The sequence below is a fragment of the Ambystoma mexicanum genome, chromosome 6q (genome assembly GCF_040938575.1).
Source record: "Ambystoma mexicanum isolate Mex_15411 chromosome 6q, UKY_AmexF1_1, whole genome shotgun sequence".
Taxonomy (NCBI): Eukaryota; Metazoa; Chordata; class Amphibia; order Caudata; family Ambystomatidae; genus Ambystoma; species Ambystoma mexicanum.
In genome coordinates this window covers 247,221,123-247,248,376 of record NC_090937.1, presented here as the reverse complement: position 1 = coordinate 247,248,376, position 27,254 = coordinate 247,221,123, and the positions used below count along the sequence as shown (strand labels likewise).

General features: G+C 45.1%; 1 protein-coding gene across 2 annotated transcripts in view; it reads right to left on the bottom strand.

Annotated features, from left to right (window-relative positions):
- Window positions 1-27,254, bottom strand: part of LOC138515939 (uncharacterized) — a 671,334-nt gene that overhangs the window by 8,067 nt on the left and 636,013 nt on the right. For both annotated transcript variants that reach the window (XM_069630710.1, XM_069630709.1), the window contains 2 exons: window positions 2,770-2,794; window positions 2,150-2,211 (listed from right to left, as the gene is read on the bottom strand). In XM_069630710.1, coding sequence (XP_069486811.1) covers window positions 2,150-2,211; window positions 2,770-2,794 — 87 coding nt within the window. The remainder of the gene's footprint in view (window positions 1-2,149; window positions 2,212-2,769; window positions 2,795-27,254) is intronic.

The window sequence follows — 27,254 nt, the reverse complement described above, 5'->3', positions numbered from 1 at the left end:
GCCTGGATGGCCACACACAGTCTTTGCCTTAACGACGATAAGACAGAATTGCTTATCGTAGGCTCCCAGGCTCGCCTCAACAAACTGGACCAAAGGTACCAATCCTTTACCATTGATGGCAACATCATAAAAGTCTCCAAAGAGGTTAAAACATTAGGTGTATACCTCGATTCTACCCTATCATTAAAGAAACAAATAAACTCTACCATCTCAGCTACCTCATACACCAATAAATTGATCAATGCCTGTAGGCCTTTCCTCTCCACCTCTAGCTGCCACACCCTATCTAGAGCGCTGATATTGTCTAAATTAGACTATTGCAACACACTCTACTTAGGCACTACCACTAAAAATTTGAACAAACTCCAGATCCTGCAAAATAATGCACTAAGATGTGCCCTCAACCTCCCGCGCAAGGCGCACATATACACGGTTAGAAAAGAAGTCCACTGGCTCCCGATCCGTGACAGAATTAGGCTAAGAACACTGGTCATCACCCACAAGTGCCTATCACATACTGCCCCACGATACATTTCTGACAAATTCGCTAGACACTGCCCCACTAGACCCACCAGAACACCTTACCTACACCAACTAAAGATCCCTAATTATAACCTAAAAACAGCAGGCGGCTCCAGTTTTCCAGTGCTTGCAGCACAATGTTGGAACACCCTCCCCACTAAATTAGATCTGATGCCGCACTCTGGCCATTCAGAGCCATGGTAAAATCATGGCTACTAGCCTAAACAGCCAGACTCTCACCGACATGACTAGCTAGCCGCCGCTTTCTACCTGTAGTAATGTTCACTCCACCTACAGCCTACTCAGGACCAACCTGTAACCCGGTCCACTTTAGCCACTGTAACTTTTTTTCTTTTTTGCATATTCTCTGTACATACTTTTCTTGGTATATTCTACTCTTGTATGTAACATCCAGAGCCTGGACTAATGTACGTTCTGTCTGTTGTACTATGATGCTCGTGTAACGATATGTATCTCTGCTGTACACATGATTATGCGCCCAGTTACCTGAGGGTTCGGATGCGCTTTATAAATAAACAAACCAAACCAAACCAAACCATGCATTGCCATCCTCCTCATCCCAGTGCCCTACTACCGTACATCATAATCATCCGCATTGCCCCAGTCCCTCATTTCCACACCTCATCCACATTCCAGTCCCTCGTTACTGTGCATCATCATCCTGCTCATTCCAGTCCCTCATTGCTTCAATACATACCCCTCCTCATCCCAGTCCATGCCTCTCATTACTGCACATTATCATCATCACCCGCCTCATCCCAGTCCCTCATTACCATGCACTATCCTCCTCCCTGTCCCAGTCTCACATTACCATATACCATTCCCCATCTCTTTTGAGTGCCTCATTACAATGTATCATCATCTTCTTTGTCCCAGTCCCTCATTATCATGCACCATCTTCCTCCTCTTCCTAGTCCCTCATTACAGTGCATCATCCTCCTCATCCCAACACCTCATTAACGTGCATCATCACTCTCTTCATCCCAGTCCCTCATTACCACACACTCTCCTCCTCCGAGACCTTCATTACCAATCAACACCCTTTTCCTTGTTGTCCTAGTCCTTTAATACCACCACCATCATCCTTGTCCAAGCCTCTCATGCCCATGCATCATACCCCTCCACTTGCACTTCCTAATTACTGTGCATCCTCCTCCTTTGCATCCCAGTGCCTCATTACTGCTCTCATTTCTGCTCATCATCCTCCTCCTTGTCCCCATCCTTCAATATGGTGCACCACCATGCATTTTCAGCTGGCACGCACAACGACAGCACAATCACTACCCATTAAAGTGGGTGATAGTAACACCTTTTATTACACCACTTAAAAGTGGAAGGAATCCACAATTAGTACTTTATAAAAATTATTATGAGGTATTGTAGGTAAAGTATCCATTAGGTGTGAACAATACGTGTGGTGAACTCAACATTTTCTAAAAGTCAATTTAGCTCACAGATTATTTCACTAATGCTTAGTTCGGTGCATTTTATATTCATGTTTGTTTTGTTCGATACATGTGCAGTTTAAACAATTTATTGAGCACTTGGAATGCTGGTGTGATGGCCAAAGTCTTCATTTTGCGAAGAGGCATGGAGGAACTCTTACCAGCTTGAGGAGCAGTACTCTTGACGGAAAGAAGTTGAACAGTGCCAGTTTTTGAGACGTATCTGTTTTAAGGAAATAATTCACAGACCAGTTAGTTCAACACACATTTCACCTATTGGTTAAATATTTATCAAATATTTATCTCAACAGGTTCCCGTGTAAAGATTATCAAGGAATAATACATTCCCACTTGCCATATCCCTGCCTAACGATACCGTATGCTTCATATTAGAGGCTGTAAGGGATCAACGCTGATCCACGATGCAGCATAGTTGTGTTATTGTGAAATTGCTTAAGGCTTGCTATCCACATTATTTTAAAGGTTCTATGTGCTTAGATGGCATGGGTTTTTTTTTTGCTGAGTTTTTTGACAAAAAGGTTTTCGGCTGAAAAAACGCATCATTTTTTAAAAATATTCCTACCATCCACCCTTACCTATTACCTATTCCCGACAACCCCTACACCTTATATCCCCTTACCCACCCAACCATATTTTTTTATGAGTTTTTAGAGCTAACATTTTCAGCAAAAAACTCAGCAAAAAAAAGCCTAGCAATGAAATAACGTCATGCTTGGTTACTATTGTTAATTACATAATGTATTTTCACTTTCTTACTTACTTTGGATTTGTATTTTGGTCACCACCTGTGAGGACAAAGGGATTACATGTCAGCTGTAATTATCCCAAACTTCACATATAAGCACCAACTCAACATTGCCAACAGTATGGAGCAAAAAAAAGCACACCTTTGTTGATGCCACAGCTAGAACTATAGAAAATATATATTTCAGGCAGAGAGGGTTTCTCCGTTTCATGATGGTTCAACTCGAAACGAATAATTTAAATGCATTACACGTTGTTTGGTATAGGCACCCAAAAGAAGATGTGTATATAAACTATATGCGAGGCTTTCACTGGTCATAACAACAGGTAAAGTTTCCGTGTGATAATGTCGTTGGCGAAACGGTCGCCGGGTAGGCAACATTTTTTTACAAACCCCAAAAATTCTTTCCCCAAATATTCTAGGAGGGGTATAATTATATATTACTAGCAAAAAGTACCCGTTCTCCGAACGGGTTCTCTAGACAGACATGACAACATTCTCATACATTTTTGAAAATCAATGATCCTATAGTTCGGTGTTCCAATTCTCTGATCACTTGATGTGCTTTGCACCCTGAAGTAAACTGCACTGAGAATAGGTGAGTGTGACTGGCTGACATACCCCAGAGCAGATGTTGGGGGGAGGCGAGAGTTGGTGTGCTGCTGCATACTGGGACCTTCTGTGCTCTCTCCCAACCGGTCGCCTCACTCTGGTGTGGTGCAGTTTGTTGGGGAAACATGGATTTCGAGGTCCCTGAGTTTTGTTCCTCACGTCGAGACTGGTCCTTCTACGACCACATTGATGTTTCGCCGATTTCAGGCAACTGTCTCATGTGTGAAGGTGTTGAAATCTGGGGAAAGGGTGTGGTGTCCACATGTTATGTAGCCAGTAATGTCCGGAAGGTCCTAACAGGTAACTATGCGAAATGTGATGCAGATTGGTGGCACAGTGTGGAATTGTATAAGGAACAATTCTTTGCCAAGCCACAAAGCCACAAACCCACAAACAAATTTTGACTTTTGCTGAAATCCAGGGAAAGGGGTGGGGTGTCCAAATGTCATGTAGCCAGTAACGTCTGGAGGGTCCTATGAGAAAACATTCGGTGCAGATCGGTGAAATGGTGTGGAAATGTATCCGGGACAACGCTTCTCCAAGCCACAAACCAACACATTTTCACTTTTATAAATAAAGACTACCTCCAATCCTAATATTTTTTGGGAAAGTTTAGATTTTCTGGAGGGTGCATTTTGGGGGAAATGCCACCTGGCAGCCATTTTCCCAGTGACATTATCACTCGATAGCCAATAAAAACATACTCTCCTGATCAAACCAGGACAAGTTATCTTTTTGCTGCAATTTCAAAAAATGTTTAGGACCCACACTGTTCTGTGTACCTAGAGTTCTTACTGAATAAAAATGAATATTTTTCCAGGCTATCATAACTAAAACTTTGATTTCAATAAAGGCATTAATTTAAGTGAACAGTATGCATGTAACCCTTTCCTTTACAGAAAACAGAAAATGTCAACATCGCAAAACTTCAATTGACAGAAGCCACCTGGGCAAAAAAGAACATGCGAGTGGGGTTTGGTCTCCAACCAATCATCATCTTGGATGAAGTAAACTGCGAACAGTGCTAATCCCTCATTCCTTGATATGAGTTTGGCTGCAAGTCTTACTTTATCCTGCTGTACTTCAAGCATGTATTGAAGTAACATAAGTGGTGTTATATATTATAGCACCATTTCTGCTAATTTGGCATCACCAAATAATGATTCCTTCCAACCGCGTGTTATGCGAAAATAAATATATTTACTGACTGTGGAAAAAAACAGCTGCGGTATTATGCTGATTAAATAAATCAGAATTAATTTATTTTTTTAAAATATGATTTTATTTTATGACTTAAGCAAGACTAAAGAAATCTGTTACACTTGTATAAAAGTCAAGTGGCTTGAAGTGAATGTATTTAAAAAGTGCTCCCGACACTGATATATGACATGCTCCCATGAGCCACTTGGTTGCCGGGACTAGCTGTTAAAGGGTCCGTCTAGGTAAAATGCTCGAGAAAGCAATTATTTCATCGCTGTTTTGTGGATGGAAATGCGAGTCTGACAGCTGCCGTTGAAACTGAGGATGTCACATTTCAAACAAAATCATGACAGGGTCAAAAGTGACCCTGTCATGATTTCTGCCCACTGCTGCACCTTTTTCAAAAGACACAAGGGATGGCCCTAATGTATGGGCATTTAAAAGCGCACCCCGTTTCTAAATTTGGGATGTGCTTTTAGATTCCCAAAAACGCCCTTTGATATGCACCAAAGGGGGAGGGGGAGGGGGAGGGGGAGGGCATCTGAATGCAGGATCGGACTGGGGCATAACATTGTCTCGGGCACCAAAGTGGCCGACATTTGCAAATGGCAATTCATTCCTTTTGTGACAGACTGTTGGAGTAATACCCAAGGGGGAGTTTTTTTGATAAAATGTAATGCAAATTGTGCATTTTAAAGAATACCTATTCAGTAACACTGGTCAAAACTACTAGCCGCATGGTGAAATAAATTATGAACTGGCCCACTTAGACCAAAAAAACAGACCCACACTAGCTTTTTGTGTTTTGGGTTCGGCATTGCTCTATTGCCCTATAGGCCAGTCCGAGTCTGTCTCATTCAGATGCCTTTTGTGAAGTGCCAAAAATGTTTTGAGAATTTGGCTCTGTGATTTGCTGAATAAACTTTAAAGGACATGTGGTCATTATCTGTCCTTTTGTGCGGTTACTTACGCGGAGACTTACAAGGTCAAAATGGTCACAGCTGAAAAGGCCCTCAAGGCAGAAACAGAAAACACTGGAGTCTGGGCATCACGCTCAGAACCCACTCCGACGAGTTTCCTAAGACTGAGGCAGCATTAGACAAAGCTAATCAGAAGTTTATATTTGCATAAAGTGATCTGATAAACCTCATACTTTCAGTCCCCGCCCCAGATGCCCGCAATATAGAATAGCCCCCTGACCAATTTATTGGAAGAAAGTAAAATGGAGCATATAGAATGAGCCTCCTCCAAACCCAGACCCTGAATTTACGATGATCCTATTCAGAATAAAAACCTGCTGACCCACAGGGAAGACTTGTGGGGTCACCAGGGGTCGTAGCTGTGACCCTTGAGGTCTCCCTTGCTACCCCTTTGGTCTCCCTTGCTACCCATCAAATATATATTTTTTAATCAAACATATTATTTTCTTTAAAAAAATGGAAGCTCCTGGGATGTGGCCAGCACCATGTGGCTGTTTGGTTCTGGAGTGGCTGGCTTTCTTGTTTAGGCCTCTTAAAAAAACAGGAGGTTCCACAAGTGTAACTCTTTCAGCAGTGACCCTAAATAAGAAAGAATACGAATGACAAATAATTTGTCTTTCTGGAATTCTATATAATAATTGCTAGACTGAGTAAAGATTTACTTCAGGCAGACTTCAGGGGGCGAGTCACTGATTTAGTCTGTTCTTAAACACCTCAAATTCAGAATGCAGACAAAAACCTCTGAAAAGCATATAGTTGTCTCTGTTACGATCATCAGAAGACATTCCATCTCGGTGTCCTCAGTCACTTGACAAAATCCTTGTGCCTAAAAGCTTGTGCACAGTGTAAAAATGTTTCACCATGGCACATAAAGTGGCCCTTGATTTCATTGTGCCACAATTAATGCTTTGTTGTAATGTGTCTATCTTTCCTATCTCCCTGGCATGTTGTTCAGGATGTTTGTTTGCATTTATGAGGTAACAAGTGCCCAGGTGAGTACGCTGCTTTCCCTGCGCTACTCTAAATTCTTTAATGCAGTTATGAATCCTCCCAATGGTATGTATTTTGGCAACGTCTGAAGTTTGAATAGTAGATCCACTCAGGCTTGACATGTGGGCAATTTTGCACCAGACCTGCAGATGAACTGGCCTGCTGTTAAATCTCAGTTACCAGTTTATTGGTATCCACTACAGAGTGTAATTTGCTTTCTGACATTGCAAACATTCAGACATGTAATTGCTCATTTTACTATAGCCAATAAGATAGCTATGACCGGTAAGATAGCTCAGTTGGTTGAGCTCTCGCTGCTGCAATGTGTGCTTGATGTACAGGTTTCAGGTTCGAAGCCCAGCAAGACCAACTCAGCCTTTGATCCTTCTGAGGTTGATAAATGAGTACCAATGCAGGTTGGGGGATATTGTATGTATATTTGTTCTATATATCTTAGCTTATGGCACCCTTGGAGTAATGTTGTGGTGGCTGATGTGCAGATCATTCATATATTTGGTTAGTTCTTTCCTTTGGAAGGTGGGCCCATTGTCGCTCTTGATGTATTTTGATAGTCCATGTGTGGCGAATATCTTTTCAAAAGCTGTGATCACTGTCTCTGCCGCTGTCGATTGTATGATCTCCACTTCGGGGTATCGTGAGTAGTCGTCTATGGTGACCAAAAGGTATGTCCCTTTCTGCACTGTGCAGAAAATGATGCTGATCGCCTCCCACCATGCTGTGCCCCTTTCGGCAGATTGTATTGGCTCCGGTCTCAGTGGTGCGCTGGTCACTTGGCATGGGTGACATGATGAGACAACTCTCTTGACTTTTGCGTCTATATGGGGAAACCACACTCTGTGTCATATTCTGACTTTGGTTCTGACAACCCGTAATGTTCCTCATGGGCCAATTTGATGATTCTGTCCTGTAGGCTGGTGGGGATAAGGCTGCGTGTGCCTCTTAGAATCAACTCATCACTTGTGATGGAGCGCTCCTGGCGAACCACAAATGTCCCTGTCAAGACGTCTCAGGCGGACAACGTGCGATTGTGGCTGTTTTGAAGGAATGATGTCCACTCGCCTGCAAATATTGTGATTTTTACTATGTCACAGCACGGGTCAGAGTGTGTTGCTTCCTGAATGTTGGTGATGCTGACAGGTTTGGGTTTCATTGTGGTTACGATTTGGCAGAGGTGTTCTTCTGTCTGTCTCGATTCTTTGACTCCCACCGGTGTCGCTACTCTTGGGTGCCTGGATAGGAAATCCGCCGGGTTGTCCCCTCCCGTTTGGTACAACAGCTCAAAGTCATATTGCTGCAGGCGCAGTAGCCATTTGCGAATTCTGCCTGGCAGGTGTGGAGATGAGCCTGTGAATATTGGCAGTAATGGTTTGTGATCCTTGTATTTCTTAAACTTTCGGCCATAGAGGTAGAGGTGGAAATGTCTACAGCCCCACAGGACCGCAATGGCCTCCTTCTCTATGTGCGAATATCGTTGTTCCATGGATGTCAGAGCGTGTGATGTGCATGCAATTGGCTTTACATCTCCTGTGTGCCATGGTTGTACTTGGATCACTCCCATTCCGATGTGGCTGGCGTCCACATAGAGGTCTGCCTGTAAAGTGGGTCAAAGTATGCCATTGTGGTATCCGCTGACAATGATTCTTTGATCTGTTCGAAGGCTTCTTGGCAATGGGTGTTCCAATCCCACTTGGTGCTGGATTTGGTCGGCTCCCTGAGGGGTTCTGATATGGTAGCCAGGTTCGGTATGAACCTGTCACAGTATGTCGCCATACCTAGGAAGCTGTGCACCTCCGTGGGTGTAGTGGGTGGTGTTGTTCCTTTGATATCTGCAACCTTGAGGGGATCAGCCGACACTCCTCTAAATAAGTAGCCAAAGAAAGTTAGTTCCTGTTTCAAGAATTCATACTTTTCTCTATGAATGGTAAGCCCATCGGTTTCTAGACTGTTGAGGACCATCTCCAATCTTCATAGGTGTTCTTCTTTGCTGTTAGCATGTATGAGAATGTCATCGCTGATGTTTAGCACCCCTGGGATTCATTGGATGACTTATTCAATGGCTTGCATGAATACTTCCGCCACGGAAGATATTCCAAAGCTCAACCTTTTGTATCGTCTTAGGCCAAGCTGCATCAAGAACGTTGTAATGTACCTGGAGTCTCAGTGCAGTTTCAACTCGTGATGTCCAGTCTTGAGATCCAGTTTGGAGAAGAACCGGGAACCTGTGAGGTCCATTACGATCTCGTCCAGGGTCAGGGTAATGTGCCGTTCTTTTACTATGGCTGCGTTTGGCAGGCGCATGTCGATGCAGATACGCACCTTCCCTGGTTGTTTCGGATTCTTGGTAACAACCATGGGGGATACCCACGGTGTGGGGCCTGACACTGGTTCTATGATTTCTGCTTTTTCAAGTTCACATAGCTCCTTGGCGACTAGATCCTGCATGTGGAATGGCGTCCCCGTGTGTCGCACCGCTTTGGGTTGTACTATCGTGTCAATGAGTAATTTGACTAGCTTCCCTTTCAGGCAACCTTTGTCTTGCAGTAGACAGGGGGTGTTTCGTTAGTAGATCACTGATGTCATTTGAGTCTGTGATGTCACAGATAAACTTTATCAGTCCCAAATCTTCTGCAGACTCCCAACTGAGTAGGCATTCTATGCCTGCATCGACGACGTACACTTTGGATTTGACCTCTTTGTCACCCCTGCTGAGGGTCTTCCGGAACCGTCCCACGACCGGTAGTGGCATTTTACAACCATATTGCGAACAGAAGGAGGTCTGTGCTTTTCTGTTCTGGCTGGGGTTGCATCTGCTTGAACCGCTCCACTGATATGTTGTTTACAGAGGCTCAAGTGTCAACCGTCAGGACAATTTCCTGTCCTTGCACGTGTATGAGGAAACTAGTTCTCCTCTTTTTCTTCGATGTTATGTCTGCTTGTTTCAGGGCTGAGATGAGGTGAATGTTCCCCTTTCTCCTTGTGCATTCTGTCTCGACTGCCGCTGCAACCCCGTCATGTTCATCCCCGGATTCATCCATGGAGGAGTTGTCCCCTGTTACAACAATGTGGGTGTCCACTTGTTTTTTTTCTCTTGGTGTATATCCTTGGAGGTTGAGTTCAGTTTCGTGGGGGTGGACCCGATGATTGACATACTCATGCGTAGTGATCTCAGTGGCTGCATGCGCTGGACGAGGTGCCATGGGCTCGGCAGTTTCTCTTCCCATAGCGTGCACCTGTGCATCATCCGCATTCAATTGGCGCAGGTGTTCTCGGTTGCCACCTTGGAGCTGTGTGAGGCTTCCTATTGTCCTCTCTGGCTATTGGATGGTTTGTGATCTGTGCCACTGTGTTTGGTGGTGTGAGTTGTAACTTTTGCAGAGTAGTGCCCATGTGAGCTGTTCTGGCGTTTGAAAATTCCCTCCGATGTCCGTATCCTTGCTAGGGGGATGTCTTTCTCACTCAAGACTATCTGTTGCAATTTTTCATGCCATTTATGATCTTCTGTCTGATTTCTTTTTCTATATCCTCGAACTCACAGGACAGGGCCAACCGCCAGAGTCTGGTGTGATACGCATCGAGGGTTTCATTCCCAGTCTGGATTGTGGTACAGAAATTAAATGTCTCATAGTTGGGGTTCAGCTGTGGGATGTAATGTGCTTTGAGTGCGTCCTTTGCAGATCAGTATACATCTGTGTCATCTTGTAAGGCTAAAGAGTTAAAGATGTGCACTATGTCATCCCCCACATTGAGTAGCAGGTAAGACCTAATTTTCGTCCTTGTGTAGTGACATCCTTACAGACCATTACCATCTTGATCCTTTGTATCCAGATTGTCCACCTAGGCCCTACTCATGGGGGAGTCTGTGTATGCGTTGAAAAGGCCTAGTGCTGTAGTGGTGCTGCCCTGACTTTGTGCTGTTAACAGTGAGGTGAGTGATGCCGCCATCCCCAAGGGGGTGCTTGGCCTTGGTGTGGAAATGCCCTCTGCCATGTTAGATCTTATTGGCAGCTCCCCGTGTGGGCTCTGGTGCACCATGGATAGGCCTCTGCCAGGGTGCCAATGAAGAATAGACACGTCAGGCCGATATGCTTTGTGGCCTGGAACTGACTGGACATCCGGCCCTCTGAAAGCCAGCAGTTCCAGTTCCACATTACTCAACACAATTTGAGCCCCCTTTCCACCCAACGCCAATTTTATTTAATTTTAAAATATTGTTTTACAGCAACAAATTTGGTCCACCGTGTTTGATACTGTTGCCCTATTTTATTGTCTTTTTTAATTGTATTTCATGTGTTTTATTTTGTTGCTTTTGTAAAGTTAAAGCCTGATCCACAAACATTATAAATTGGAACAGACATGCACTACACATGCATCCCCCCCACCTCAGCACTATCTGAAATACTTGTTCCCCCTCCCCCTCAACACTATCTGAAATGTCGCCAGGCCTAGTAAGATAGTCACTTGTTTTGTTCATCTCCCTCCTTTCTCCTCCCCTCTTGTAAATTGTGGCTCTACCAGAAATGTTGTCAGGCCTAGTACGGTAGTCGCCTGTCTGTTTCCCTTTTCCTTCCTTCTGTGTTTTAGCTCTGAAATGTCGCGAGTCCGAGTACGATAGTTAAATTCACATTTTTGTTGTTCATGGCCTGTAAGAATGTCATTGTATTTTCCCTTGTTCCCTCCCTTGCGTGAAGTGCTTTGAAACGCATTGTGTATAGGCGCTATATAAATAAACCATCATATCATATCATATCATATCATAATCTTAATATTATAATGGTGATGTTGACAATACAGTACAGTATTCTTTTAAAAGTGTGCACAGTTTGAAGCTCTGTCACAACCAACACCTCTTGTTTCCCTCTATTCAAACAGACACTTCTTTAACCATTCTATAGGTGTGGGGGGTTTGGTTTATTTTTTCTTTCTTTCATGCTTTGACTCCTAAAATCACTCACTTTCATCTTTTTCATTTCCCATTTAAATGTTCTGTTTGGGTTGTGGTGGGGAGAGAGCACACCTCTATTATGAAGATGTGAACCCCCTACATGGTAGCGCTATAGGCCAATTGTGAGGTGTTCACACCTTTCCAGCTGGGTGATTTCTGTCTGCCCGTTCAGAGTCAGTTCAAGAAATATGTCAAGTCTCAGAGAAGGTTCAAGGGTTTTCTATTTGAATTTTCCGGGCACTAGGGTTATCTCTCTCTCATCTGAAGAGCATGAATCCTCCCTAACCCAGGCGACATTACACCCCGGGTTAGTATATACCACAGATTCCCCCTATTGTCTTAGTTCTTATTGGTGCTAAACCTGAAGCAGAATATGTTCTGTGTAAACTGTCTCAGGACTGCCTAGATTGTCCCTGTACTATCAAGTGGTTAGTAATCCAAAGGGGTTAGTAGACTGACTTTCACACACTCTTCCCAATTTGGCCTCTTTTCCATCACGCTCATGTGTTCTTCTCCCCCTCTCTTCCTGGTGTTCTCCTTTCACTATTATCCTCCTCCAACTCCACCTGCTGCCACTCTTTCTGCTCCCTGTGGCAATCCTCTTGAAATCTATGAAAAAGACTGCAGGTTCTTCACCTGTGGCAAGTTTTTGCAGGATCGCTAGAAGGATTGCTTGTTGCTCTTTTCTCACAGTCACTATGCCCTCCAATGCTGTTAAGGATGCTTGATGCTGTTAATTGATGGCCAGTTGGCCATCTACTAGGGCTCTTAACAGATACTCCAATGTGGTGCTTCTTGGTAAATGACGCCCCTAAGTGATTTCAGGATCAGAGGTACTTGTAATTCCTCTTCCTCATCGGACCTGGCAGGGCTCTTCCACTGCTAGAATGCTGGTATCAAAGGAAGGTTGGACAGTCTGCTGCCACTAACTTCGACCCTTCTCCACTGGTCGGTTCTTTCTGTGGCTTCCCGTATCTGATCTATCAGACTTAAATTGGTACTGTCGGCCAGGATGATGAATTCTTCCTGTCCACTGGACTCAGCAGGGCCTGATTAAGAAGATTCAGAAGAATCTTCAGCTTCCTCCAACACTGCGTCAAGAGTTAGGAGTTCTACCTCTCGCCAATCTCCCAAACTCCTCTATCCACAAACGTATTATTGACAGTCACCCTCCTCAGATTTCTCTTCCATTCTCCTGCCACAAGGGGGCTCTTCTTTGAGGCCGCTGGAATCCCACTTATCACAGATAGCTAAACAAATATTCTACGTCTCAGAGACGGTTCAAGGGTTTTATTTGAATTTTTGGGCCTAAGGCCGTCACTCTCTTGCTCGTCTAAAAAACACCAATCCCCCCTAACCCAGGTGTCCCTACTCCCCAGGTTAGTATATACCGCAGATTCCACCCAACTGTATAACTTACTACTGGTGCTAGAAATTAAGACCTGAAGGCAGAGTTTTTTTGGGCCTAAGGCCGTCACTCTCTTGCTCGTCTAAAAACCACCAATCCTCCCTAACCCAGGTGTCCCTACTCCCCAGGTTAGTATATACCGCAGATTCCACCCAACTGTATAACTTACTACTGGTGCTAGAAATTAAGACCTGAAGGCAGAGTGCTGTCTCTGTCTAAACTCCCTCAGGGACTTCTTAGACTGTTCCTACGCTATCCAGTGGTATGAATCTAAAAGGGATATTGGATTGTGCCTTTCAGACACTCTGACTGATTCAGTATCTTTTCTATCACACCTAGGTATGCCTCTCTGTCTCACTAATTGGTGTTCTCCTCTCACTACGCTCCTCCTCGAACTCTACCTGCTTCCACTCTTTCTTCTCCCTGGCTATGCCTTCTCTGTCCCTCATATGTCTGTTGCTCTTTCTAAGCCTCACTGCCACAATTTAATGTTACTACATTCTCCCTGATAATAGGACTTACTCACTCCACACTACAAATCCCTCTCCCACACTACTTATCCCTCTTCCACACTACTAAGCCTGTACTCCCTTCTACTCAAACTCCCTCCTTTCAATCATACAATAATTTAATATCACTCACTACTCTTTCTCCCTCAAACACACTTACCACCCTTGCATGTATACTCATAACACAGTACCAGTTGCACTCACTAACCAGTGCCACACACACCTGCTTCACAAATTTCCTCCACAAACCACTCTACTGTCCTTCCTCCTGCTGGTCTCTTTTTCTGCTGCCTCCATTTCCACTGAACTCGCCCGAACCGTCCACACTTTCCTTCCTGTTACTCCCCTTACCTGTCTCCTTTCTCGCGATTGGTCCTCTAGCCCTGACCAATCAGGGGCTGCCTTCCCCGACCAAGAGAGATCAGTTTTACCGAATGTTTTAATATGCATTTAAGCCCTGCCCCTTTTCTCTGCTCAGGCCCACCGTGCTGCAGAAATGGCAGCCTGTATTGGACAGTGTTCTTGCCTGTGTTAGGGGACTGAGGCGTGGTTCCCCTTGAGATAAGTGAAGTCTTTTGGAGTGAACTGCACACTAATTCAAGTTCCTGGTGCCCAAAGGACCTTTCCTGAAATGCTTCTCTGGTGTCCCTAAGCTGGCATGTGGTGCACAGCTTCCTGGATTGCTGCTTAAGAGCTCTGGCTCCTGTCTCTCTATTACGCACATCCCTGCTGCACAGACTGCATAGCGCTCATGCATGGTGGTTTATGTGAAAGCCGTCTCTCTCTCTCTCTCTCTCTCTCTCTCTCACTCTCTCTCTCTCGCTCTCTCTCTCCTGTGAGTTTCTTTCATCACCAAAGAGTTCGGAAGTCTCTGTGCGGCCTGCTGATCGCTCTATGCTTTGTGGATGTTCACCTTCCTGATTTAGTGGGTCTCTGAAATGAGAAAAGAAAATTCGGCCAGCATTTTTGCATCATAGGCTTGGAGTGATGCATTTTGGTACTACACATGTAGAGGTTGTCAGATGGAGAGGGTACAGGTATTGGGATCCTCCCAACTGCCACGTTCACCTCTGCGGTAGTGCTGAAACCGGATTTCTCTGTGCTAGGTAACCTACCCCAGGCTGAGAGGGTTTCCCATCCCCTCTTATCAATCGCAGGGTACAGTCCTTGTCACACTGGGCAGACAAAAATAGCAATAGTTTCTTATTAAGGTGCCATGGCTTGATGGCTATACTTAACATGGTACATTTACATGACTTGTGTACTTCTTCTCCTACCGGTCTACCCCATTTCTTGGACCCATTATGAAGGCAACCATACCATTATTCATTGTTGTCATGCAGCTTCACCTGCTCTGCATGCTACTCTGTGTATCCCTCTGATAACTGAACTGATGACCCCAGCAATGCCCAAATGCATGAGCCGAGAGATGAGCACCAAGCTGAGGGATCTTTATGGACTGGCTATTCTGTGACATAAATCCTGCAATGGCTGATCACTCTTGAGATTTTCTTCACATGGCTTGAAATGTATTTTCACTCCTGTGTGAAAGCACACCCACACAAGAGGATAATTAAGCATCTGGATGGGTAACTGCTGTACAGATGTGTTCTTTCTCAACTTAATTGTTCTACATTAACCAAACTGGAAATACTTTAAATATATTTATTTGTATATTTTAAATTAGCATACGTAGTTGAAATAATGTATTGTTTACCACAGGTTTACCAAAGAAATCTCAAATAATTCATGGAAATCATCCAGCAATACAATAGAAATAACAATAAACGCTCATCAGATACACTGTGCAGTTACACAGTACATTTCACAGTGGATTAAATGACGGTTTGCCCAAAGACCCAACCTCTGCACAGAAACTGACATACTGCATTTTGAACTACTTCATTGTCTAAGCACCTACAAAGATCATAAGTCAGTGCAAGGGTTGTAACCCTATTGATTTGCAGCACAGGCACCACTAACCATTGAGATTTTAATGATTTGTTAAAAAGAAATAGGAATAGTAAATGAGTGGGAGATTCTATATGGTTTCACTCACATGAACAAATCATTTCTTAAGGGGTGTTTTTTTCTACTTCTTCAATAATGTTAATACTTTGATTGTCTGCCATTGTATTTTAAAACATAAACTGCATAACAGTGAGGGGTATGTATGGTGCAGATAAGACTCGTGCCTCAAATGGTTTTGATATATAACATAGTAATATCTGCGATTTCAGCATTTTGTCAACGGTGATGCCGTAATAAAAATTCCCATATGCAGTCCCAACAGTAACTTTTTGTTTCAATGTATCTTTTCAGGATTGAACCAAACATCTGGTAAACCTATAAGCAATCGAACTAGCCTCATGTGCAGCAACCAGTGATGTTTCATTGCTCGCTCCCTGATAATAACCACTGCAGGATCAACCTAGAAGTACCCGCTAATGCTCAAATTAGAGACCAGAGAGTTAATGTCTCTAACACCTACATGCCTGTTTAGGGGCACAGAGGTTGCACGTTGTGAGACTGCAAGCAATTGTGTTAAAAATCTTTTTTAAGCACTCACCAATGATTCAAGATTGCTGAGCCTCAAAAGGGGCTACAGACAATGCTTTACTTTTCTATAGCCACAGAGCGGAGCTAAGCTAACAATGTTGATAACATTTTGCAATTGGCCTTGAGATGCACGACAGGGAGGTAGTTGCATGAACTAGACAGGGATCCCAAGATCTATGTGAGGACAAGCACGCCCCCAAGTAACTCTAGGTAATGACAAACTTCATACAGTCCCAACTATTTCAAACTTGGTTTGCCCTTGTCTTCTACCATCCATTATCGACACTTTTGTTTTTGCAGTGTTGACAGTCAGGTCAAACTTGGAGCAAAAGGAATCAAGAGCTTACCCCAGTTCTGACCATCATCTGCAAAGAGAAGTATGAGCCACGAAAAATGTTCCCATTAATGGGAAGTCTGTTCCAGCTGCAATCAAGTCTTCTGCTATTTCATAAATGAGAAGGCTCAATATGGCTTGGGTTAAGGCACATCCCTGCCTTACTCCCATGTTCATCTCCAAAATATAATTTCCTTTCTTCCAGAGATACCATACCTTAGTGAGGCACTTTTACAATGATACAATAGTTGTATTGCTCACATCAGGTTTTCTGCAGTACTCTTCATCCTCATAATGGCCCAAAGTTCCTCCTTATTTTTTAGAGTCAACTGCCACTGTAAAGTCAGAAAAGGCCAGATACGTACTTCTGAATGAAGCGAAATAACTGGACACTCTAGTCAATAGTGTCAAAGGAGAGAGAGTTGGGCTGGTAAATGCCTGGGTCTGACCTGTCCCATTTCTAGTACATTCGGATATTCAAGGCTGCTCACCAAGAATGAGCTTGAGTGTAACTAACCACTGCAAATCTCACCATACAAGTATTACATCAGTCTAGGCTTTCATTTTTTCACTAAATGCATTAAGGTCAGTGTAGTCCTGGTCCACATCAATGGTCTAAAGTAAGTAATATCAGCCCCAGCAGTGCTCTTTATATTATTAAACCCAAACAAAACTCCCTTATCATGCCACCACCACAACAAAATAAGAAAAGAATGAAGTGGCGTGATATAAAACTGATAATTCAGGCATTTAACTGCTCCTGTACAGCAAATCCTTCAGTCACTTGACTTTATTTCCGGCTTTTTCCCTGCCACGCGATATCCAATGCCCTTGCTACATGGTGTTAATCCACACCTCCAAGGTGACCCACCATATAGCAATTCAAGTGTATTTTAATTTTGGGGCAGGAGCCATGGGGAGGAGCAGATGTTGCACAGCAGTGGATTCTGTAAAAATGACGTGTCGGCAGCTATGAAGGTCTCTATGCATTTGCAGGTGGGGAAGGGGGGACAGTGACAATTATAATGTGCACCCCGTTATATTTGCTCATGCTTTTTCGAACCTGCCTTAATGGCAAATGATTTCCTTATTTTCTACTCAACCAATCTCTTTACAAACAGGCATCAATATATTGATCAAGGAGTATAGTTCAATTGTAGTTTGTTATGGGGCAACAGTGCAGTACTCGGTACATTAATAAACAATACATATTTGAGCAGCCCATGGCTAACATGCAAAATAATATTTTTTACACCTGATCAGATAATTGTCAGTTTCTTTCTCTCTATTTGTTTCCATGCACCTCCCTCCAACCTGGGTAACCCTAGTACCTTCTATGCCTTTTGGGTGTGCTCCAGTGGGATGGCATCCTAGCAGGGATATTGCCATTCATCTTTCTCCATGGCGTCGCTGGCACGTAAGCTTCAGCTTCTCTTCTGCCCGATTTGGCAGTCTGCGTGGTCCTCGCATTCCAAGTGGAGAATTCGTACCTCCACTCCGTCCTACCCTCAGCATAGTTTCCCGGATCCCAGGGCCACCACAAGTGTAGCGTGGTCACGCCACCAGGAAAGACCGTCCTTCCGTCCACATATCTTACTTTCTTTTTGCTTTTGCCCGACTCATCAGTCTCTGTGGTCCTCGCGTTCCAATGGGAGGAGTTGTTCCTCTGTTCTGCCCTGTCACAGCGTAGTTTTCCTTGCCCGGACCCACCACGGCTGCACATGGTCCTTCCATCCCCGACTCTTACTTGGCTGTATCTCTTTTCTCACCGCTGGCCTCCCGGCGCCCCTGCTTTCTCTCAGCATCGCTCCACGCTAGCGCTGGCTCTGCAGTGTAGTCCGGCTCCACCACTCGAGGACGTCTGTACATCAAAGGCTTGCCCCTGCATAGGATTCTTTCCTCCTCCATTCAAGGTTCATTGTGCCTTTATTCTCGCCTATGTACTTCAAAGGGACGTGTTGCTTTTCATCAGTTGCTAAGTTCAACGGAATGCCAGTATTCCCTTGAGCCAATGATGTAAAAGCAATGTCAGTATTTATTGGATGCAAAACAGAAGTACCACCAGTTTCTTCTACAGTCACTCCCGGTGAGGTCCAACTTTCCCTGACCCCTAGGGAGGGTCTTGCTTAGTGGGCTCACCTCCCTAGCCTCAAAGGGGATGACTCCTCCCTTGGAAGAAGGGATGAATTGTCCAGATTCGTCACAGACTCCTCCTGTTAAAACAGAATCTCCCACTAGGGAAGAAGTGATGACTTCTCTGATTTCATCAGATTTTCCTTCTGTGGCTCTGCTGCACCCATCTTCTGCGTTTTCTGTTCTTATGAGGTTGCCCTTCTTCCAGATCTGTTAAGGGATGCTCGGTCCGCAGTGCTCACAGGACCTGTACAACATTGTTGTCCCATTGGCAGCTCCCATGGAGGGTGCGTTACAACACTACAACTCCAAGGAATGCAATCGTGGGTGCATGCAGGAACCAAGCTTGTCACGTTCTGTCACGTGATGTACAGACATGCACAGTGTCCTGAAAGAGACTACTGCGGAACAGAGAAAAGACACAAGATGCTTGACAATGCTCCGGGGAGTCCTGTGTTGTTGTGCTTGCCTTGTACTCGAATCCATTTCTACTGCTTGCTTTTGACCCTGTCTGCATTTGGATTGGCTGCCGAGTGCTTTCATGTATGTTGCCTGCTCCCTTGCTTCTACGGATATTCCACCCACCATCAGATCATGACTTTACAGAGTGCTCCTCCTTCATTCCTGGATCCTGCCCAGATTTGGACTTTGGAATTCCTTCCCCCGCTTGCTTGGAACTTGTGAACTGCCCATTAGTCTCGTCTTTGTGCTGCCCAGGAGGTCCTTCGTTTTGTTTCTCCTTTTTCTGTCCTGACATCGGGTGTGTTGCTGAACCATTTTTGGTATGTTCTACTAGGACCCTGCTAAAATCAATAGAGGTACATTCTGCACATTTGGAACTTTGGGGGGACTTGTTGTGTTTCCTATCTAGTTTGTTCTCTCTCTCTATATCTTCTCAGAGGTGTGTCTAGACTCTACCTGCCATCCCTCCCACGAACCTTCACCTTCTCCTGTCTAGAGGCTGTTGGGGAGTATTGGGAGGGCTGGTAAGGCTTACCAACGGACACAGCCTATTGTGGAGCACCAGATGGCTATGATCATGACAACCCCCAGAGGGCCGCAAACAAAGGGTAAAGACCCTGACTCAGCAAAAAGCACTGCAGCGAATGCAGGTTGCATAGGGCTTCCCATGTCCTTTCCTAAGGACTGTAACCCTTCCAGTCAATGAGAAAATGAGGAGTCCCTCTGACGTAATGAATGCCTACGATATCGTTGACCTCATACTCCTTTTTCCCTTGACTGACACAGGGGCTGAATGCACAGGAAGAGGAGTGTACTAGGAATGTGTTTCACCAAGGACACATGTGACACCAAATGGATGCGCCATGTGATAGTTAATGCCAGTTTAGTCGCCAATGGGTTGATCTCTTGAGTATAGTTTAAGGACCCACATATGTGGCCAATAGTTTCCGTGATCTGGTAAGTGGGAGGTTCTTAGAGAATAACCAGACCTTAGGATCCGGTAAGTGCATCGGGGCAGGGACACAATGTTTATCAGCCTGGTTTTTCATGGATACCTGTGCAACGGCTAAATGCTCCTGTACTTTTGCTTGGATCCGATGTAGATCTGTTGATGTAGATCTGTTGCAGTCCGTAGGGCGGCAGTGCAAGGGTGCAGAAGTAAGGCCCGGACACAATGGCAGCTTATCTTTGGGTATAGACTTTTATTAATCAAAAAGGGTTGGAAAATGTGTCTCTATCCCTAAGGCTAAAAGGGCGTTCCCTACCACAAAGAAAACTAGTGAAAACTAAAAAGTCTCTCACTGTCGTGTCTCAAAAACCTACCTCTGTCCCTAACACTAATAACCTAAAACAACTGTGCAAAGCTGATCACTTCTCAAATGTAAAAGTGTTTGTAGTAGCTTCAAGCAACAGAAAGGTTCCCAGTCTCTCTGGTAACCAAAAGTGATATTAAAAAAATAATCAATGTTCAGAAATATAAGACTCCAATGTTAGAGTTATGCTCCTTTCCCCTAGACAACTTCTTATCTTATTTTTATTCCTTTAGGGCGCCTGAGCCCCTTTTTCCTTCTAGGTAAAATGTCACTGGGCAATTCACAAGGAAATGCTTCTTATATTTAACTCTTCTTTTATCCTGCAAATTTAGCATAGTTCGCTATCAAGGGTAGAATTCCTTTTATCAGTTCCAGGGTTCCTGACCCATTTATTCTCAACCTCTCATGTGGGTGCAGGTCCCAGACGTGTAGCATTGTGTCTGCTTGGTTTACTCCCCTGCAAGCATACAACTCTTCCTTGCTTGTTTCTTTTATCATCTCACAGACCCTTTCATTCTTGAATTCCTATGTGGGCGTGGCTCCCAGACTGGCACTGTAGCATTGTATCCACGTGGTTCACTCCCCTGGCAAGCATACAACTCTTCCGGGTTTGTTTCTTTCGCATTCAGAGTCCCAGACCCTCTTGTTCTCTGCTTCTTATATTGGTGTGGGTCCCATACTCGCAATTCGTTATCACATCTATTTAGTTTACTCTCATGAAAAACAAACAATTCCTGGTTATTTATCTTACTTATTCTCGGGGTCCCAGACACTCCTATACCTTGACTTTCATATGCCTGAGGGTCCCAGACCCTATCCTTTCAGCTTCTGTGCTCACACCGTTGCCTTTCGGTTACCCTGCATACATGTTAATTTCTTCTGTGCAGGTACCAGTGTTTCCCAAGCAGCTGCATCCCTTCTTGAGGCACCGGTAGCATTCGGCTAACCAGCGGGGTCTGCAGTGACTTGTAGACATCTGACTCTTCCTGGCCGTGCGTTCTCTCTCTCTCTTGCACTTTGCCAGGGCCTTGGGCACCCAGAGGATTCGCTTGGCAGTAGCCTGAGTAGTCCTTGCTGCCTGGACCATGCTCCGGTTCTCCTTTTCCTGTGGTCATGGCTTCCCTTTCGGCTCTCGTCTGCTGCTCTGGGCACAGTTCCCACAGTTCGTCCTCAGAGGATCCTTCTTCCCCTCCAGTGTCCCAGCGGAGTCTTTTTCAAACTCCTGAGTGGGATTGTTGTACTGTCTGGGTAAAATCACTTGCCTTCACACTGGTTCTCTAGAGTGATCCTTGGAATCCTGGTCATCCTCCTCTTCACAGTATCAGTTTCAAAACCATATGCATGATCATTTGTACTCTCTGGTCTTTCAGTCTTGTGAAGTATGTTAGGTTGACTGACTTGACAACAAAACACATTGGCTCTATTTAGAGAGGGGCGAGGAGTATGTAGTATTGGAGAAGGGCTTGAGTATTGAAGTGGGGTATTACCGTGTTCTCTGATAATGGTCGTCCCCAATCCCATAAGGGGATACCTTCCCCATGTGATCCTCCCTCGGGGAACCACCCACAGGGGGGCTAATGTACTGTGGATACATAGCCCTGGCCCCATAAGAAAGTTCTCCCCCTAGGGGAGAAGGTGCCACATCCTCAGATTCGTCACAACAGGTTCCGTATAGTTGTTGGGAATAGGTACAAGAAGCATGCATGGATGAGAGGCATGGATATCAAAATATTGCTGGTTATTGTATGCAAACCCGGCCACAGGAAGCATTGTGGGCCATTCCTGTTGGAGTTGGAGGGTAAAACACAATAAATGCTGACCCAATGTCCGGTTTTATCACTCTGTTTGTCCATCCATTTGTGAGTGGTAGACGGACGGCTAGTGATGGTCGATGGACAATAACTGCGTAAGTGTGCGGCAGACCCTGGTAGTAAACTGGGATCCCCGGTCTGAAACCAGGAACGAAGGCAGTCCATGTGGTCGAAAGATGTTATGTATGAAAAGCATAGCCAAGGCAGGAGCTGCATGGGTGCCACGAGAGGCCATGAAGTGTCCAGTTTTGGTGAAACTGTCTTCCAGGACAGGATTGTGATCAGGTGTGTCACAAAATTGAGAGATACTGTGTGCCAGAGGGCTGGCGGAAAGGCTAGAGGTTGTAACAGCCCTCAGGTCTGTTTCTACGTGTCTTGCATTGAGTACATACTGCAACAAGTGTCTACATGTTCTCAAGTGTCCTTCAGCATGTTGGACCACCAGCACTAATGGCTCAACAGTTTGTGGGTCTTTTCTCTGCCTGGGTGTCCAGCTAAGGTTGTATCGTGGCTCCATTGCAAGGCCACTTTGCGGGTGGATGTGTCTGGAAGGTACAGCCCTTTATCATTATAGGGCAACTTATCCTTTACTGTGAGTTTCTGGGCGATGACCTCCTGTGGGTTGTTCTCGACACACTGTTTAACTTCCTCGAGCAAGGCAGTTGGTACATCACGCACACATATTACATAGCCTTCAGGTATAATGCAAGACATGGTTTTCAAGTACTCAGTCTAGATTATATGCATACGTGAAAGTGCGTCTCCCTTAGTGTTGGAGCTACCAGGCCGGTATGTGATCCTAAAATCAAAGGCAGAAAAAATTGATGCCACCTTGCCTGTCAGGCATTGGTGCACTTAACAATACTGAGGGCTGTTACGATGGTCTGTATATACCGTCACTTTATGGCAGGCATGCAACAGATAGTGTTGCTACTCCTCACACATGGCACAGGTGGCTAGTTCTAGTTCTGTTCCGCTGAACTTAACTTTCAAGACAAGAAGGCCAGAAGATGTAACTCCTGTGTTTATGAGCACACTTGTGACAATACCACACCAATAGCGAAGTTAGAAGAGTCTGCTTTGTCTGTATATGTTAAGTCAGGTTTTGGATGTTGGAGTGCGGGGGCTGAAACGAAAACCTGTTTCAAGGAGTCAAAGTCATGCTGGGCTGTCTTGTTCCAGTGGTATGGGATATTCTTTTTTGTTGAAGAACATCAGTAGTGCTACCATCCATGAGAAATCCCGGATAAACCAACGGTAGAAATTCACAAACCCCAGGAACTTTAACTTGAGTGAACAGGCCACTGGAGCACCGCCTTAACCTTGCCCTTGTCCATCTGTGCCCCATGAGGTGTTAGTACAAGCCCCAGAAATTCAATGATAGAAGTATGAAAGATGCATTTTGCTGCTTTGGCAAACAGACTAAAACTGTTGTCACACGTCTACAGAACGACATATGGGAATAGTTTTTACATGTTCGATACGGCTATCAAGAGACAGAGAATATCAATATATCATCAAGATAGACAACCACGTATTCGTCCAGAAGGTAAAGGAAGATGTCATCCATAAATCTCTGGAAGGTGGCTGGAGCGTTACACAATGCAAACAGCATGGCCTGATTTTTAAAAGAGGCCGTATTGGGTGCTGAACGCTGTCTTCCATTCATCACATAGGCATAGGCACCAGGTGATCTGCTCCCCTATGACCCAACTATCTGATCTACGAGCACTGATATGAATGGTAGTGGGCACCTTTCCTTCACTGTGGTAACGTTCACTGCGCGGTAATCGATACAGGTACGTAGCTCCCCTCCTTTCTTTGGCACAAAAAGAGGGGGAAGCTGCCTGAGATGTGGAACATCGAATGAACCCTGAACGGAGATTGTCCTGTATGTACTGCAAGAGGTGGTGGTCTTCGCCCTCAGTGACAGGACAAACATGTCCAGATGGTATCTTAGCCCTAGGAACCAGGTTTATAGGACAATCATATTGTCTGTGGGATGGCAATAATACAGCCTCCTGTTTGTCAAACACGTCCAAAAGGTCATCATAACATTATGGTATGGGAGAGGAGACAGCCACAATGTCATGTACTCTAGATAAGAAAGTTAAGACTGGGTGAGCATATGGGAATTATGTCGGTTTCAGTATTCCGACATGACAAGGAGGAACTATGAGATGTTAACGAATTACATTTCAGAGAATACTTTCTTACTGAAACCTTTTTACTGAAATAATATCAATTTTCTTTTTTTGTTTCAATTTGGGGGGTGCCCCTTCCACCCCCCATTTCCCTGTGCTTCTAAACCCTCTCCAACCCCTCCCCTCCTGTTTTACCCCTTTACCCTACCCCATATACATTTTAATAAAAAATGTGATATTCTTTTGGTATTTCATTTTCGGTAAAAAAGTTATTCTCTGTTTTCTATTCAGTAACATCACTGGATACCGAAGAGGAACATAACACTGAATCGAAACAGATTTCACCAGTTTACCAATCAGTCCTCAGGTTATATGTTTTCTACCAACTCATACCCAAGATGATACCATAATGCAGAGCGCTGATGAAATCAAACTGATTTTCTTCCTTATGGTCTTCCTCATAGATCATGGTGAGAGTGATGTTATTTGTAGTTATAGGACCAAAGGACAGTGCCTGACCCTCTCCTGCTCGGGCTGCTTCTGGATGTGGCTTTTTTACATAGGGCAGCTTGTGTGCTTTCACCATGGTCTGGTGTATATATATCCCAGTCGCACTAGAGTCAATAAAAACATGTGCCTCAATGAGTGCTTGATTTTTTTGGATGATACAAACTGGTGGCTGCAGGAAGGGTGTGTGAGTTGATATGCTCAGGGAATCAAACCCTGTAGGGTGCGTCAAAACGTTTCCCATCAGGGACGGCCCTAAGAGTTTTCCCATTTACATCTAGGTTTCTTTGTACAGTCATGTCGGAAATCCAAGACCAGTGGAAGGTCCGAAGTTCATCCCTGAAACTGTAACCACTGTGAGCTCAGAAACCACTGTAGTGACCTCATGCACAGACTGGCCTATGGCACTACCAAGTTGAATGATTGCCACTAGAGTCAATAAGCACAGAAAAGCAGAGCCTGATATGATATGATAGGTTTTTTATAACACGCTTAATTCCCAGAGTTTTCTAAGTGCTGACCCGGGGATCAAACCTATAGTGCTCTATGTCATTTCGCTTCCAAGGCGAGCACGTTGCCTTTGAGCTATACTCCCAAGACAACTGGAACTGTCATCTGAGGTTTGGAAAACCTGGACAATCCTGCAGATGTTCAGCAATCTGTCCTCAGACAGGAAACCCCAACCCAGGCAAGTGTCCAAGACCACACGATAAATCAGAGGGACTGGGACAGCGAGACCTGAGACTGCTTGAATTTCAGGGTGAAGCTGAAGTTGTGCAATAGGCTGCACATCTTGTACAGGTGGGCCGATGTTAGATCTGGTGAGGTAGGGAAAGACATGAATGCCTTCCCTCCTGAGGCGAACTGCCACTACTGCTAGCACCTTGATGAAAACCATGGGTACCAAAGAAAGGCAGTAAGGGGGGGACTTTGAATTGGAAATGACAGTTGCCCACTTTGAATCTCAGGCACTTCCAGTGCTTATTGTGGATATCCATATGGACGTAGTCATCCTGGAAATCTAGGGAGACTAGCCAGTCGTTCACATCCAGGGAATGCAGGATCTGAGCCCGAGTGACCATCTTGAACTTATCTGAAGTTGAGAGGCCTCTGCCCTTCTTCGGCACCAGAAAGTGCATTGTGTACAAACCCCAGCCTCATTCTGAGCAGGGTACCATCTCTATGGTCCCTTTTGCCAGAAGCTGTTGGATCTCCTCCAGTCGGGTTGATGGCATGGGGGGTGACCTGGAGGCAAAGGGGAGACAGTATCCCTGCTGGATGACCTGTAAGGTCCAGGCATCCAAGGTGGTATTTCTCCATTCCTCGCCAAAACGTGATATTCTGCCTCGCACAGGGGACAGATAGTGGAAGTCAGAGATGCTTCGTGCTGGGGGTTGTGGATGGCATAGTGGGAGTGTAAGCACCTTCTCTAGGTGCATCCTGGCCCCTACCCTTGTATGGGTGGCACTGCCCTTGCCTGCCCGATGGTGCTTGGTCTCTACCTCTCTGGGCATAAGTGGCGAAGGAGCGAAAACCCCTCCTCCCCCTGCTCACCAGGGTCACAGGTCACTGTTGCTGCACTGCTATCCACAGTTCTTGGCAATAGCCTTAGAGGCTTGAACTTTCTGGAGCAATTCATCAGCCTTGGTGCCGAAAAAGTTCCTGTCATCGAAGGGCATGTGCAGAGGTTTCTCGTGTACGTCAGTAGCAAACCCTGACTTCCTTAGCCAAGACAACCTTCAGAAGACTGTGCTGGTGGACATTGGTCTTGCGATATACTCTGCAGTGCCCAGGACAGAATTCATAATTTGACCAGAGGCTTCCTTGCCATCCTTGACATCCTTGATGAGGGCCTCAAAGCCTTCCAAAAGCCTTCCGCCATGCCCCCTATGGGGATTTTTCAGACGCCTTGGCCATAACTGAACACAGGCCAAAGGAAAACATGGGCAAAGAGCAAGAGGATTGTACACATTGGCGACCAAGGCTCGAAGGGCCAAAAATCTACCTACCCCATGCATCCAATCTCTTGCTCTCCCTGTTGAGGGCAAGACAGGAAAGAGTTAGTCTTTAGATTTGCCGTAGCAGCCTGCACCACCAAACTCTTCAGGGAAGCATTAGCAGAAAAAAACATGGGGTGAGAAGGCATGTGGTTCTTGGCTACGTCGCGGGCCACCGTGAGAACTGAAGCCGGTTTTGCCCAAAGTTCCATCACTAACCCCTCTACTGCCCAATTGAAAAGCAATAAAGTCTTCTTTTTAGGACCCTCGTATAAGATGGCAGTCAGATCGTACTGCTCTTATCGGTGTGAAGCCCTAAGGTGTCAACCTCCTTCACCATCAGGTGCTGAAAATCAGCCTTTGGCTTGCCAGGTGTGGAAGCAGGGATCATGACTACCTCTGGTGAGGTGTCCAGGCCACTAGCCTCCTGCAAATCGGCCGCAAGTCATCCATTTTCCCTGTAAAACTCTTGTGGGAATTCTCTCATGTCCCTCGGGTGGAAGGTGTGACAAATCCCTCGATGTGGTCACTTATCCCCGGGAGTGGAACCCTTCCCATGGGGCCAGGGAGGTGAGGCT